Source organism: Cryphonectria parasitica, assembly GCF_011745365.1.
Source record: "Cryphonectria parasitica EP155 unplaced genomic scaffold M406scaffold_5, whole genome shotgun sequence".
In the NCBI taxonomy this organism is placed as follows: domain Eukaryota; kingdom Fungi; phylum Ascomycota; class Sordariomycetes; order Diaporthales; family Cryphonectriaceae; genus Cryphonectria; species Cryphonectria parasitica.
The window spans coordinates 3,257,351-3,272,685 of record NW_024468913.1 but is presented as its reverse complement, the minus strand read 5'-3'; the positions used below and the strand labels follow the sequence as shown (position 1 = coordinate 3,272,685).

The 15,335-nt window shown below is 55.5% G+C and overlaps 3 protein-coding genes across 3 annotated transcripts; 2 read left to right on the top strand and 1 right to left on the bottom strand.

Annotated features, from left to right (window-relative positions):
• Positions 1-335: 335 nt before the first annotated feature.
• Positions 336-3,275, top strand: M406DRAFT_351989 (uncharacterized protein). The gene is made up of 3 exons (XM_040922659.1): positions 336-1,515; positions 1,639-2,677; positions 2,841-3,275. The coding sequence occupies exons 1-3, from the start codon at positions 395-397 to the stop codon at positions 2,949-2,951; spliced, it is 2,271 nt and encodes a 756-aa protein (XP_040775917.1). The 5' UTR covers positions 336-394; the 3' UTR covers positions 2,952-3,275.
• A 2,814-nt stretch (positions 3,276-6,089) lies between these two features.
• Positions 6,090-9,225, top strand: M406DRAFT_340463 (uncharacterized protein; the record flags this gene model as incomplete). Its single annotated transcript, XM_040921558.1, has 4 exons — positions 6,090-6,527; positions 6,839-7,282; positions 7,412-8,344; positions 9,094-9,225. The coding sequence occupies 4 exons, from the start codon at positions 6,090-6,092 to the stop codon at positions 9,223-9,225; spliced, it is 1,947 nt and encodes a 648-aa protein (XP_040775916.1).
• Positions 9,226-9,933: 708 nt separating this feature from the next.
• On the bottom strand, positions 9,934-11,364 carry M406DRAFT_258168 (uncharacterized protein; the record flags this gene model as incomplete). The annotated part of the gene is made up of 1 exon (XM_040917215.1): positions 9,934-11,364. The coding sequence occupies one exon, from the start codon at positions 11,362-11,364 to the stop codon at positions 9,934-9,936; it is 1,431 nt and encodes a 476-aa protein (XP_040775915.1).
• Between the last annotated feature and the right edge of the window lie 3,971 nt (positions 11,365-15,335).

Below are 15,335 nucleotides of genomic sequence, written 5' to 3'. Positions count from 1 at the left end.
GATTACTGTCGTCACTGGTCAGCCAGGGTGGCCCAGGGTGCCTCACCCCTGCCAGTCAGCCCTAGACACTTGAGAGCTTACTACAGTAGATACCAATACCATGTATGGCAGTACAGTACAGTACGTACCCAATAGCGCCAGGTACGCAGCACCAGGCCCTTAGGCTTGGCAGTCCGAAGCTCGAACTTTCTCTCGCTGCCCCTCCGAAGATGTCTTCTCAACATCATATCGCAAACCCTCGGCCAGCTGACCCGAACCACATCGACTCCCCCGACAGTACCACCAATTAGCCCATGCCGACGATATCGAGAGATCACCCGGAGAACAGCCCATCAGCGGCAGGGTTCTGCTGAGGGATGGTCATGACTTGGAGGCGCATACAGCCCCACCAACTATGCCTCCGAGACCGACAATACAATGTTGCCGAGCACTCCAAGGCCGCAACGATGTGTCTGTTGACGCGGTCTGGGTGACGGACGACGTCCTTAGTCGAGCATTCCGGCGATACCTCGATGTTTCAGTGACAAAGAGGCGGGCCGTCAGCTCGGCTCCGGGGCCCATGTATCACCGCAAGCGATTTGGAAGAAGACAGATGACGGAGCTCAATGCTATGCAATCCATCGGATCGCTGCCAGTATGGGCACTGTCAAACGCACCAGACATGACCAACTGGCGGTGGCAGCCGCCCAAGCCAGACCTCTGGTCATCACCACCGCCAAAGGCCACCATCCGACGGACGCTTGAGCCGCCCACCCCCCTTGAAACAACTGTTATACGACCAGCTGGAAGAGAGGTTGAAAGGCCGCCGCCGCTTCGAGTCGACTTCAACCCGCAATTCGTCATGTCCTTCATGAAGGAATTGAAAGAGTTACACATCAACAGCTTTAGCACTGCCGACGAGTACCGCGCCGAGTTCATAGGCCTCGTCTGCCGGGCCACAAAAATTGTGTCGAGAGGAGGATTCACCAGCTCAGGCGTCGGCGAGATATACTTTGCGGCTTTTGAGCATCTCGAGACAGCACGTCGAGTGCATCCAGAGTTGCAGACGCTTTTTCCCTACCTCATGTCCAGTGCTGCCCGAGGCATCATGGGTGCGAAGTCACTGGATGGCAACTTCTTCGTTCCCACGGCACGGTTCTGGGAGAAGTGGCTGGAACAGTTAAGGGATTGCGAAGTCAACATAGCGAACACGAAGCTGTTGATGTTTGTTATGGATAACCTCCGCCCGCGACAGGTTCGAAGATCGAGTAACCTGCTACTCTCAGTCCTCTACCGGTATTTCGACCTGTGGAGCACCAGTGATCTCCACGGAGAGCCGGAGGTCTGGCACCACGGTGAAATATCCCGACTCTCGTCGAGCGCTTCGCTTTGGTCCGGGCGGATTGACAAACTGTTCAAGGCCATGGAGTCGGATTTAGCCGACGGACAAGTCCAACGAGCACGCTCCCATATGCGTCTTGCCGAGAAACTCCTCGCCAGAGTCCAACGAATCGCGCTCAAGCAGGCTCATTTGATGTCAGATGATCTAAAACTAACTGAGCTGCTCGCCGAGGCCCTGAAGACCACGGATCCAGGATCTCATCGACACTTATATATGCGACTCGTAGTGCACACTGGGACACCTACCACTTGGTCTAGAATGCGCTACAACTGGCTCCAGATCCTCGCCCGGCTGCCCAATGTACAGACAGACGAGTTCAAGCAGCTGCTGTGTATGTTTGCGCCCAATGGCCATGCTGCCCTCTCATACATGGAACTATGCGACCTGTTCTTGCTTCACTGGTCCAGCCAGGGCATGCTCACAGACCCAGATTGGACTCGCAGCATCTGGAACAATATCCGAGGCAAGGACGACCACTTTGCCATAGCTGCTTTGGCTCTTGCAGTCAACAAGACGAACACGCCAAAGCAATGCACAGCCATCTTCTGGAATCTTTGGAGCCTCCTCCGTTTTCGAGGCGGGCCAAAGAAGCTCCTGCGACAGCTTTCTCTGCTGTCTGACAGCCGCACCGTCAGCTCTGCATTCCTACAGAGGCTGGCTTGGACTTCAAATGATCATCGTGTCGCCCTACTCCTCCACTTTATCCTCTGCAAGCAAGAAGGAAGAGTCCGCAACTTCTGGTGGCCGGCCTTTTGGGACAAGTTTGCAGCAAAGCAAACGACGCGTTGGAAATATCCACAGATCGACCCGATTCTGCTGGCTCGAAAAATGACAATCCAAATCTCAGGCAAACAGCCGTTGAATCCATTGGCGAATCAAACCGTGGAGAGCTCCTATGAGCAGCAGCTGATGGAGGTAGAATCTGAGAGCGTGGAACGCCAACTTGACTCATATGAGCCCGTAGCTTGCGTTCCCAAGACGAAAGCATGGGTCCGCCAGGTCAAGAGGATACAATGGAGCCTCAAGCTGCTGCTTCACGCTCGACAGCTCACGGACCGGCAGGCCCTACATTACGTGACAGCCTTCACCGGTATCCTCGCCAACAAACAAGGCCACCTGTCTGCTCGCGACTTGGCGACATTGACCTCTGTCATTATGCGGACATTGGACCAAGGCAAAACCGGGAGTGTGGAGCGCTTGAGATGGTATCTGGGGATCATCTATACGCACCTCGGCGAACAATCTTGCATCAGGGTGGGCGTGATTCTAAAACGGCGCCGCGAGGCCAACTGGCAGGTGTGGCAAAGAAGTCTCAGAGAAGCGGTTGACAAAGGGACCCCAACGCCATCTCGCGCTGAGATATCCAAACTCCAGAAAGGTCTGCATCTTGCAAAATTGCGTGCGCTTTGGAAGTCATACATCCACCGTCACTCAGGAAGACTCGCCAGAAAACGCATAGGTCGGCGAACTACCCAAAGTCATCATCACGCAGACGAGGACGCTGGGCCTGTCTGCAGAGGGCGAGGGCTTTTTAACGATACTGGAGGAGTTCGAGAAAACACGAAGCTGAAGGAGGCCATTGGAGGGCTATAAGGGTAATTGGATATACTATCACGTGTACCGAAGAGCAAAAGTCGAACAGCTGACGACGAAGTCTTCTTCAGAGTCTATGATTAGGGGAGACTTGATAAGACCAAAAAAAACCACCCGCAAGGTCTCATCCCAGATGAAGGGGCGAGTCGATGAATCCTAGTTTTACTGCGTATGACAAGAGTTACTTGACAGTGGAGTGCTCCTGCCGTCTCTGTGTATCACTTGGTGGGGGGGTCAGGTTGCACAACCTGAAAACTAACAAGGTCTAAAAAAATAAAAATAAAGAGACACCACTACCACCAAAAACGCCAACCGTGACAAATAAAAGAGCATACATGATCAGCTAGCAGAGCGAAACACCACGGCAGATATTTTCACATCCAACCGTCTTTGCAGGAACTGACCGCTCGTCAATCCTCCTCCTTTCCTCCGCCTCCGCCTCGCCCCTGGTGCACTTCTCGAAGGGAGGCCAACTTCACAACTTTTTCTTCGAGCGAACCCCGTCACACAGACGCAACGTTGTACAGTATCTGTTGAGGGTCGCCAGATGCTGCCGATTCCATGTTCTCCCGACATGGTTTGTGCCCAGCTCGCCAGCTGAAGCCAACCATACTTCAGAATCTTGCTTTTGCCGTGGTGGAGCTGCAAGAGGATGGACCAGGGATGGATGCAAGCACGACGCAATACACCCTGCTTGTGCCTCTCTCTCCCCTCCCTCCATCTGGCTAGCCACAGGACCGGAGGTTTGGCTCACCTTATCTGAGATGAGGTTGACCACGACAGCCCTCACCCGCCCAGGGGGTTTTGTTGTTCTCCCAAGACCATCAAGCGAGTTTTTGGGCATGTGGTCGCCGCCGACGTCCGATACAGACTGGAAACACACGATGAACATGGGGGGGGGGGTGTTGCCCAGAGAGAGAGAGAGAGAGAGAGAGAGAGAGAGAGGGAAAGGGAAAAGACTAGCTCTAGCATGCATGTGTGGCACCTAGACGTTGACTTCGCCCTGATGGAAAAAGAAACATCATAACATCATAACATTTGGAATTCGTTGTGGCGCAAGGGCGAGACAACCACACCCCCACGGCTGGACGGACTAAGACGCCACGTGCATCTGCTGAAGCACGTCGCCCGTTGCGGGATCGTCATCGGCCAGCCGTTGATATTTTCGGCAGTGTCCGTCTCTCAAACGTGGTGGTGGCTGCTTTTTTCTATTCTGAATGTTTTCCCGACCTAGCCTTGTGCTGCCATGCTGCTCATGGAGTCGGTCCGAGATGCAGCGGGCAGCCTTCCACACGACGAGTACCCAGCGAGGTCGCAGTAGGTTTTGACGGAACGTCAAGCAAGCCACGGGCGGTGCATACTAGGAAGAAGATTCGGAATAATCTTGTTGACCGCTGCGGTCCTCGATGACCTCGTTGCCCCCAACTTCAAAGTTGGTTATTGTTTGGTCTCTTCTTCCTGGCCGCTTGATCCCGCGCTGAGAGGATGGCGGCGACTGTGACACGACAGAACTGAAGATTTTCCTTTTTTTAGGCCAAAAAGATGGGTTTGTGTCGCCGTTCTCGAATACCCAAAAGGTTTGAACATGAAAGCACTCGGACCCAGAGGCACCAAAATTCCCCTTCAGCAGTCTCATGGGCTGGCTTGTTCCTCTCTCAGCTTTCTTCGCTCGTCACTATTTATTATTACTTTATAACAGCTTCTCTATTCCACCTCATATTCCTCCAGTTATTTCTGCCTTTTGTCTTGATTTCATGGCCGACGACATTCTATACTGTGTTCTCAGTACATCGAGTCGCAAGCTCAGCTCCACCCTCTGAGACGTTCACATCCTACAATACGAAAGTCAGAACAAGCTGCCGACGTACTCGTCTTTGTTGTAAAACAGACCTACAAGAAAAAGAGGGAGAGACAGAGACAGAGATCCATGCTAGTATCAGCCGCCTGCCACGGACGGCTCTGCTAGGCCCTTTTGCAACAAGCACGCGGCGCCTCGGACTGCCCGGGTCGTGATAGATAAATCACCCACAGACGTCACAGCTGTACCGTGATTAGCGACAAGAAACAACACAAGCACAAGCAACGGCCATCGCAGCGATCTCTGGTTTGGCAGCTGTCGCTGTGACAAGGAGTTTCCCTTCGTGCTTGCGTCCCGGAGATAATAAACAAGAGAGACATTACAGTTGCATTCAGCACTTTGGCTGCTTGTGCATGCTGACTGTCTTTTGTTAATTTTCCAACAAACAGATCGATCCTTCGCAATCGACTACTCACTTTTTGTGCTGGGTCAACGGTAACAGACACAGGCCCTTGAATCAAAATTGGGACCAGTTCTCATTGCGGACTTACGACACTCCAATAGAAGGGAAAACGAAGACGAAAACGAAGGCAACATCCTCACCGACTATTGTTAGCCAAAGACGTTGTACCTTATAGTTTTATTCCTTGGACCTGGAAGAGGCACCCCTGGAGCGACTGGGCTGGATCGATCGGTCCCTTGTTTGAATTGGGAGTCTATAATACGACTCTACCTTGGGACTCTCAATCTCCCAACCCCATCCGTTCCAGAAACAGGGGGTGTCGTCAGATGGCTAGCTCTGATCCTCTCGCACATCGATACGTCGCCCCGCCGCCGCCGCCGCCTAGGTTGTCGCTGTGCCACTCCAAATCAGACCTGCTCTTGCGTTCCAACAGCGCACATTATCAGCCCCCGGATGGCGGCGCTTCCGGCGCATTCGCGGGTACTATGGATACAACAAACGGCCGTAACAACAACAGATCCTCCTCATCCGCCGCCGGCGCAGGGTTCAGCGGCGTGAATGCCGAAATGGGTTTAGGAAACAACAACGCCGGAGGAGGCGGTCATCTTCATCACCAACAACAGCCCGGCTTCTCCTCCGTGCAGCAACCGTCATCAGAATTTCAGCAGCAGCACCAATACCAACACCAACATCACCATCACCATCACCACCAACAACAACAGCAGCAGCAACAACAACAAGAGCCGCAGTACCAATCACAACAGCCTCAACCACACACCACGAGGGAGGGCGGTGCTGGTGGCAGCAGCACCAGCACCAGCGGCGGCGGGACGACCAGGCCAATCAGGCGTCGAATGCGCATGATTACCTCGTGCCTGGAGTGCCGCCGCCGTAAGCTTAAATGCAACAAGTCGAACCCGTGTACGAACTGCTCCAAGTTCGCGCGCGAATGCCTGTACCTAGGTCCCAAGCTCGACGAGGCCAGCCAGCTGCGCCTGACGGAGATCAAAGAAAAGGTCGGATCGCTGGAGCGGCAGCTGGAGAGGGATGTGGCCAAGTCTGGGACGAGCAGCAGCCGGGGATTCTATCAGCAGCGCATCCTGGCAGATGATGTCGAGGGCGAGTTTGACGAGGAGAGGGACCTGGAGATCACGCCCATGATCGCCCTGGACCTGACGTATGAGGAGGACGCGGATGGTACGGACGACGTTCTGGACTTGGGCGTCCAGGTGGGCAAGATGAGGTTGACGGAGAAGATTGGTGGCCTAAACCGGCCGAGGATATCAGAAGAGGTAAGTGTTCTTGGCGGCATTTGGTCTGCTCCAAACAGAAGTAGAAGAAGAAGAAGAAGAAGAAGAAGAAGAAGAAGAAGAAGAAGAAGAAGAAGAAGAAGAAGAAGAAGAAGAAGAAGAAGAAGAAGAAGAAGAAAGTGCTAACAGGCGAGACTTAGATCCAAGCTGGACTCTCGGGAGGTGCGCCTCAAGCACCTCCTGGCTTCCCGCCGGCCATGATGCCACCCTTTGGTGGTGCTGAAGCGCCGAGTCAAGGAGGACCAGGACCAGGACCAGGGCCGTTCTCCGACGCAACGGCCGGGCCCGATCAGTCATTACCAGACTTCCTCCGGCCGAGCGCCTCTTACATTCCGCCTACAAGCGGAGTCTTCTTCGGACAGATCGGCGAATTACCCTCTCTGCTCAATCTTCTCCCCTACCGACAAGCCGGCGATCGTCTCCTCAAGCATTACTTTGACGCCGTCCATCCGATAGCACGTTGTGTCCACCGGCCCTCACTCGAGCTGCAATATGAGGCCTTTTGGGACGAGGTTGATGCAAACTACGAGCCTCGTGCGTCGGTTCAGGCTGTGTTGTTTGCCGCGTGGTTCAGTGCTGCTGTGGCCATGGACGAGGGAACCGTGAACCGGGAGTTTGGGTCGACCAAGGCGAGCCTGGTGGAGAGGATGAAGATGAGCACAGAAGTTGCGCTGAGTAAGGCGAATTTTCTGAGGACCACAAGGATCGAGACAATGCAGGCTTTTATCATGTACATGGTAAGTAACAGGCCTCTCTCTCTCTCTCTCTCTCTCTCTCTCTCTCTCTCTCTCTCTCTCTTTCGGGTCAATCTGTGGGGTCAATCAGGCTGATGATGATGATGATGATGATGATAATCATATGGCTAGATCCCCTTGTGTCGTGAGGAGGTCTCTCGAGCCCATTCCGTACTGGTCGGTGCCGCAGTTCGCATGGCAGAGTGCATGGGCCTGCACCGCGATGGCTACAAGGCGTACAACCTCAACCCTGTGGAGACGTATGTCCGCCGCCTGATCTGGCATCAGCTGTGCTTCCTAGACATACGCACCTGCGAGGCACAGGGGCCCAAGCCCGCCATCCGCCGAGACGACTACGACACGTGGCTGCCCGACAACTGCGAGGAGGACCAACTCACCCACGCAACCTATCCGCCACAGCCGTCGGCGGGATTTACCTCGACCCTCTTTCCCCTCATCCGCTTCGAAGTCAACGAGATGATGCGCATTATCTGGGCAGACCGGCGCAAGCTCGAGTCGCGCAAGATCACCCTGACGCAGGTCCTCACTAAGATCGAAACTTTCCGCAAGCGCATGCTGCACAACTACGACCGCATGCTTGACGAGCGCATCGCCATCCAGCGCTACGCCAAGCTCGTCATGAATCTCCTCCTGTACAGGCTGCACGTCATGATCCTCCACCCCTTCTACGCCAACACCGCCAACCCCATGCCCCAGCGCCTGCGGTCCGTGCTGATCATGAGCGGCATCGTGATCATCGAGCTGGCCATACAGCTGGACACGGACCCGGCCTTCCGCCTCTGGAAGTGGTACAGCGGCGCATACCAGCAGTACCAGGCGGCGCTCATCCTGGCCACCGACATGTTCTACCACCCAGACCACAAGGAGGCCACGCGCATCTGGACCTGTCTCGATTATGTGTTTGGGCTGGAGCGGAACATGCCCACCGAGGAGAAGAGCAAACGAATCTTGACCGAGATCATGGGAAAGATGGGCATGTACATGGGCATGCGCAAGATGAGAGCGCCGACCCAGACAGCGAGCGCTAGCCCAGCCAAGCACGCTGTGAAGGCGGAGGAGGCTGCTTCAGGGGGTCCCAAGGGTGGCAGCGGCAGCGGTGGAGAGATTCGTGGGAAGGCCTCGGCGAGACCAGCCGTCCCGTCGACTTCTCAGTACCCTTCAATCTCGGAATATCCACCATCATCCGGAGGCAATCTTCACCCACCTATGAAGGAAGAAATGAGCGGGGTCCGGTCAATCTCGCCAGGACATATGTCACAAGCCTCCTCCGCCTCTATGCAGACGCCCACCGGATTAGGGATGCAGGCATCGATCCCACCTCATCATCAGCAGCAGCAGCAGCAGCAGCAGCAGGTACTGTCAGGAACTGGGGCCAAACCACCGCCAATGTTCAGCACCTCGATGTCAAGCATGGTCCCGCCCGCTATCGCCGCAGGTGATCAGCAGCAGCAGCAGCAGCTGCTGTGGAACATTCAACCGCCACCGCTGGTCAGCCACGACAGTCCCGAGAACTCAAGCAGCGACGGCAGTTCGGTGGTGGGCGTTGGGTACAGACAGTCTGGCATGGGAGGCTCGATGGCGCCCGGTCTGGAGAATGCGTCTGGGAACAATATGATGGATGATTGGGTGAGGATTATTGCCTTTTTTTTTTCTTCTTCTCCTTTTCTTCCCTCCCACACTTAAGTTCATCTGACATCACAGCAAAGCCTCGATTCGTTCCTTTCTTGGTTTCCCTTTTGATGCACAAATTTCTTGTTGTTCGTTATACTAACCGTTATACACCATACAAACAGTCCAACTACCACTACCACGAGGATGTCATCAATGCACTCTTCTCAGTGGATCCGCAGACCGGAGAGTTCGCCGGCTTTGGGGTCCCGATGACTGGGCTGAGCTATACTGAGAGCTGGGCGCAGCAGCAGTAGCAGCAAGAGCAGCGAGCAGCCCTCATCAAAGCGGACTTAAGTAATGAGTGAAACTCACAACTAAAAAGGGGGGGGGGGGGGTTTATTATCTTTTGAGGTGGAAAACAAGGTCAAGCAAGATAAGTCAGACAAGTCCTGTGGGAAGAAGGGGGGGAGTATATAGGGCGGAGATGCGGCACGCCTTGTAATTGACTCGAGCAAATCTGAATTCATAGATCATGGTATTAATACTAATAATACACTTGCATCTGAAACCCCGTTGAGAGTAGTAAATTTTCATTCCGTCATTAAATTTTTCTACATCATAAGACTGACTGCCTGTTTATCGAATTATTTTTGTTTTCTCTTGTCCAAAGATGGGGGTAAGATCATGTCAAAACCAGAAAACCAAGAAGCAGTCTGGTGCGCAATGAGTAAAAAGTCCAAACAAAACAAGAAAATAATACTGGTAAATATTGACATCCTGAACTCCAACAGTTAAGGCAGAACGGAAAAAAAAATTCCCAAAAAAAATACAAAGGTATCTCGAAAGAAAACCCAATCCCTCATACATCAATCATGCATAATAATTCCCCAAACCGCCCTTAGTTTGTCATTATCTCGGCCGTTGAATTCGCTCATGCCGTGCCATGTTATTACTTGCTGCTGTTGTTGGTTGGATTGCTTCTTGTTCCCCCAAAGAAATCATCATCTCTTCATAAAACTCGTTCAAATGCCACCCTCGAAATATTCTGCCTCCTGCATGCTCACATTGCTCCTGTTTGGAGCCGTCGACGGGCTCCCTCCTCCCCGAAGGAGGCTCACACCGCCAGCATCCGAGGACGGGGCCCTCATGGACCGCCTGCTGGCACTCCTGGGTTTCGCGACAATGACCAGGGCTGGGCAGACAACAATCTCATCGTCGCCCACACCATCGTCGTCTCCCTTCTTGACGACAAGTGGGAAAAGCACAGCTCGCACGATGGCACCTTCAGCCTGAAGGTCCTCGGCGTCGCCGTCCTTGTTTGCAGCGGAGCGCTCGGTCATCATGGTCGGGTTGAAGTGGTGCGGCTCGGCCAGGTCTCCGTTGGCGTCGTACTCGGGCTGCAGTGGCGGGAGCATCATATACTCGGCGCGCTGGGTGCGCATCTGGATGGAGAGGTCGACAGCCTCGCGCATGACCTTGCGCAGCTGGCCCTGGATTTGGTCCTCGAGGTTGGACGGCGGCGGGAGGATCATGGAGAGGGTCTGGAAGACGGCCTGGACAACCGCCTCCGTGTCTTGGTCACGCTGGTCCTCGAAAGCATCCCTCTTGGCGAGGAGGGTCAGGGTGACAGCGCGCCACTGGCGCACTGCCCGTGGCGGGCCGACCTCGAGGAGTAGCTTCTCCAGCGCCTTCAGCTTCTGTCTCTGCTCGCGATCCATACCGAACAGGTAGCGGGTGAAGACGAATTCCCAAATCATGGTCATGGTCACCGACATGAAAATGTCACGACGCTTGACGCGGTCATTGAGATAGTGGTCGACGTTGGATCCGTCAAGGACAGCATTATCAAGTCGGTCGATGATCTTTTCGTCGTTGAGCTCGCTGGTCAGGCGGCAGGCGCGCATGTCCGAGAACTTGGAAAAGCGTAGCACCCACTGCTGGACGTGCGAGCAGAGCTGCTGGCAGCGGTGGTCAAAGTAGTCGACGTCCTTGATCTCGAGGAAATCACTGTCGGCTGGTTTCGTGGCGAGGATCTGCCTCTGCATCTCGCGTATCTGCTCCTTGGTGGCCTCGAGCTCCTCACGCAAGCTCCTGATCTCTGCGTCCTTCTCTTCTAGTGATCTCGCGTGTGAGCCGTGGTGGCCTCGGAAGTCGTTGAGCTCCCTGGTAGCCTCGGCATGTTGGCTCTCCAGGAGACGGTATTTGCTCTCGTGCTGCACGGCGGTCTGGGCGATGGCGCTGTTCAGGCCCTCGTTGACTTCAGTCAGGCGCTGGACCTCCTTGCGCATGAACTCGAGGGATTGTTTGAGGGTCTCGATCTCATTGTCACGTTCGGCGATGACGCTGGTGGCTCGGTTGGTAGAGTGCAGCTCGGCCTGGTTCTTGGCTGCGGTCAGGGCGCGGTTTTCTGCGATGAGCTGGTCTACTCTGGACTCGAGCTCGAGGACCTGCATGCTCTGTCGGCGACGCATGCTGTGTGGACGGGTGGGTGAGCGCGGGGATCCCAAGCGGCCCTCGCCGAAGCCATCCTGCAGAGGAGAAGGCAGTTTTATGTCAGTTTTTGTTTGGGATTGACGAGCGACAAAGACAGCTGGCTCGACAAAAGGGTGGAGAAGCAAAGGCTGAATGGGGTGGAGACGACTTACATAGACATCAGCCATGTCCTTCGCGCGGACACGACCCTCATTGGCGACGGGGTTGTTGTTGGTGGATGGTTGGCCAGCCGCAGCAGCAGCAGCAGCAGCAGTAGCAGCGGCAGCAGCACCGACGGCAGCGAGAGCGACAACAGGTATGGTGGTGGCCCTCCGCAGGTCGCTGTTGGAGGTAGAAGAAGATGAGGCTGGGACTGGGGTGTTTGAAGCTGTGGCCGGGGTAGGAGATCGAGCTGTGAGAGGGGCCTGTCCAAGCGCTACAGGGGACCGTGGTGAGGGGCTGGTTGGGGCGCCAAGATCGCTGTGGGATCGCTGGCTCGATTGGCTCAGCGACCTCAGGTCCCCACTCCTTGTGCGCCGGGAGCGCAGTGGTGGTGTGCCAGCGCCAATTGCGCCCGAGTGCTGCCTCCGCAGCAGGCCAGGGCTGTCAGCACGAAGATTGAGTGGCTCAGGCGTTCTGGCCCGTGAAATACTGGTGTTGGACAATGCACGCCTCTGGCTTGGTGGAGTACCATGAGGAGACGTAGATGCTTGTCGTTTGATGGCATTGTCAGATATGCTTCGCTGGCCCGCAGCAGGAGTTGTAGGCGGCGCAGGTGAGGTCGCCCCCGACCCTGTGTCGCCGAGCAATGCTGCTTCTCCACCGCCCGCCAGAATTGCTGCTGTTGCAGCAGTTGCGCCAGGCCCTAGATCTGGATAGTTCTTTCGTGGCCGAGATCTGTCACCTCTGGTCTTCTGCGGCTCTGGAGTGACGGGCGGTTCCTTGGCCCCGAGGACTGGAGTGTTTTCCCGGCAGAGACGCCTGTTGTTCTCGCTGTCGCTGCGTGGCGATTGCTTCAGCCGGTCCTCCAACTTTGCGCCCTCATCCTCCTCGGTGCTGGACGGGGAGAGTCGTTGCTGGTGGTCGGGGCTGACCTCACGGGAGCTGTCGCGCATTGGTGACCCGTCAGGATAATCTCGCAGGTGCACACCACTATCGCGTTGCTGCGCGTCCTGGAACCGACGCAGCCACGGCGCAGCGGGCGAATCTGTCACAAACCCGCTGTCGCGGTTGAAATCTGGCGTTCCGAGTGATGCGCTGAGAGAGACTGCTTGCTTGTCGGCCTCAGCTTCATCCTCCTGCGGATCCTCTTGGACCGGAGGTAGCCCTCTTGATACGGATCGTCGGAAGTCGACCGCAGGAATGAAAAAGTTGTCTGGCGCCGAGTCGTCTTGGTCTTGTACATCTGTCGTCGGCAAGGCTGACTCTTCCAGAAGTCCAAGGCCGACCTCCTTGGCTGACACGGGGCTTGCGGAACGAGGAGTAGGCAGGTCATGTAGCTGACCTCGTGGCTCCTCCTCCTCGAGGTTCGTATCTGTCGTAGTAATTGTCGGAACCCCGACGGATCGTGTCATCGTGTCCGTGTCCACAGCTTGGGAGTCCGGGGAGTGGTGATCTGCAGGTTCTGATTCTGTCGTCGGTGGTTCGGAGCTGACCTGCGGGTCGGGATCCGCGCTGTCTACGACCACAGGTTCCAGAGGGATTTCCTCTTCTCGTTCTGCTTGTTCTGAGAGCTGGGGCGTAAACCTTCCGGCATCTTGACCTGGCGGTGAGTTTGTAACACTCACATTGTCGTCGCCGAGCTGCGTCTCCCTGCCGTGTGCGAATGATGTCGGCCTCGGCCCTGGAAGTATGTCAGGCTCTGATTCTTCTTCTTCTTCTTCCTCCTCCACGCTTGTGTCCGGCACCGCCCAGAAATCGCCTGCGTCGCCGTCCATGCGGGATCCCTCCCCAGCTTTTCGCTCAGCTCCTTCCCACATGGCGGCATCATCAAAGATGTCGTCCTCCTCTTGAGATGTGCGCTTGTCCGTGTACTTGGAAGATTTTTTCTTCTTACCATTGCCTTTCTTGCTGCCACCAAATTTTTCCGCCAGCAGAGCAACGCTGCCCTTTGTGCCTATTTGTTTGACTGTATCGGAGGTAGATGCCTCCTGTGCTTCGCCATGAAGAGATCTCAGCGAGTCCGATGACTTTGGCTGTTGTCTTCTGAGTTCCGGGGCAGTAGCATCTGGAGCTGGGGGAGCGTTAGTTTCATGTGCCGGACCCTCGCCACCAGGAACCAATTCGCCGGTGTGCCGTTGTTGTTGGCTGAATGCAACCAGAGACGGATCGCGAGAACCATCGTTGCCTTCTAATCTCGAAGCCTCTTCATCGACTACGGGTGACGCACCTCGCCGTGTTGGTCTGTCCCAAGGCCCTGCTTCCTCCACTGCAATCGATTCCACCGACACGTTATCACCTGCCATCGTGAGAAGCTTTGGGCTGTGCCTGTCGTCTTCCTGGAAAATCGAAGAATGTCGGTGAATGAGCCCCAGGCCTACGAGGGGCCGGTCGTCCTTGCTGCGGCCCTCTTGAGCGTCGTCGAGCCCCCGCGTAAGGCCTGGGTAGATGTCCACCTTGTCAAAGGACTCCTCGGGGGAGCGGCCACCAGAGTGGTCGAGTGCCTTTGGCTTGAAGTAATCCTCGTTATCCCAGATATCGGGGCTTGGAAAGTTGGAGGGCACCCTTTGTAACTCGGTGCCTGGGACAACAGGAGACAAGTGGCCCACGTCAGCGCCTCCAGAGGTCTCTGAAGCCTCTGCAAGTGACGGTTGGACGCCCTTGACAGGAACACTGAGATGTCTCGTTTCCTCTTCAGGTTCATCCCAGCGATCCGAACCATGCTTGTGGTCGTCATGCTCCTCCAAATCATACCCAGTATCGTCTCCCACGACGAAGGAGAATGCACGTTTGAGGTCTGGCTCAGGAGTCGTTCTTTCTCTGCTGGGTACCTCGTCCGTGCTTGTGGCCTCGGCGCCCAAGGCTGGCTCCCAGGCAATCTGCTTGCCCTTCTTTTTCTTGTCTTTGACGGTCTTCTTGCGGGAGAGCGGGGCAGTCCACTCCTCTTCAGCCACGGCTTCTGTTGCGGTCGGAGTCTCCCAGCTACCAGCATCATCTTGGTCCTGCTGCGAGCGCGTGGGAGAAGAAGGGTCGCCGGGCTGTTCTTGAGTTGTTTCTGCCTCTGCAGCGAGCCTGGTGGGACCCGGTTCGTCTTGTTTTGTGACATCCTGGAGCGGATCTGGCGATTCGCCAATCTCGAATGCATCTTCCTCCCAAGAAGAAGCTGCCTTCTTCTTGGCCTTCCTCTTTTCCTTCTTAGACATCTTGCGATTTAGAACTGGCGCCTCCGTCAAGGCTGGTTCCTCCGTGGCTTTCCAATCTTGTTGGTGCAGAACACCTGATTTTTCAGCCTCCTCAGGCTGTTTTACATCAGGCGTCATTTCTCGAAGTGGCGGCTCTAGCGACTGGGCAGCCAAGTCGTAGGTATCGTCAGGAGAACGATTTGAGTCGGGCACGACAACCTGTTCGGGAGTCTCCAGTGGCTTCTCGAGGGTCTTGGGCATCGACTCGGGTCGGCTGGCTTCCTCAATGCCCATGACAGGAGAGTTGACCGGGACGTCTCGAGCCTCTTGAGCAGAGACAGGGAGATCAACATCACCAGTAGGTAGCTGTTTCATCTCCTCTGCATGCAAAACTGAGTCTTCAGGCTCGTCTACTGTCATGGAGCCCTTCTTGGCCTTGCGCTTCTCCTTCTTGGACAGTTTCTTAGGGATCCAGTCACCGAAGTCTCCCGTTGTAGGCTCGACGCCTTTCTCTGCCTCTTGACCAGCAGCCTCCGCTGTTTCAGGTGGGTCCTCCTCGTACAGCTCTTTTCGTTCGGGTGCCTCTTCGTAAGACGGAATCGCAGAAGCCG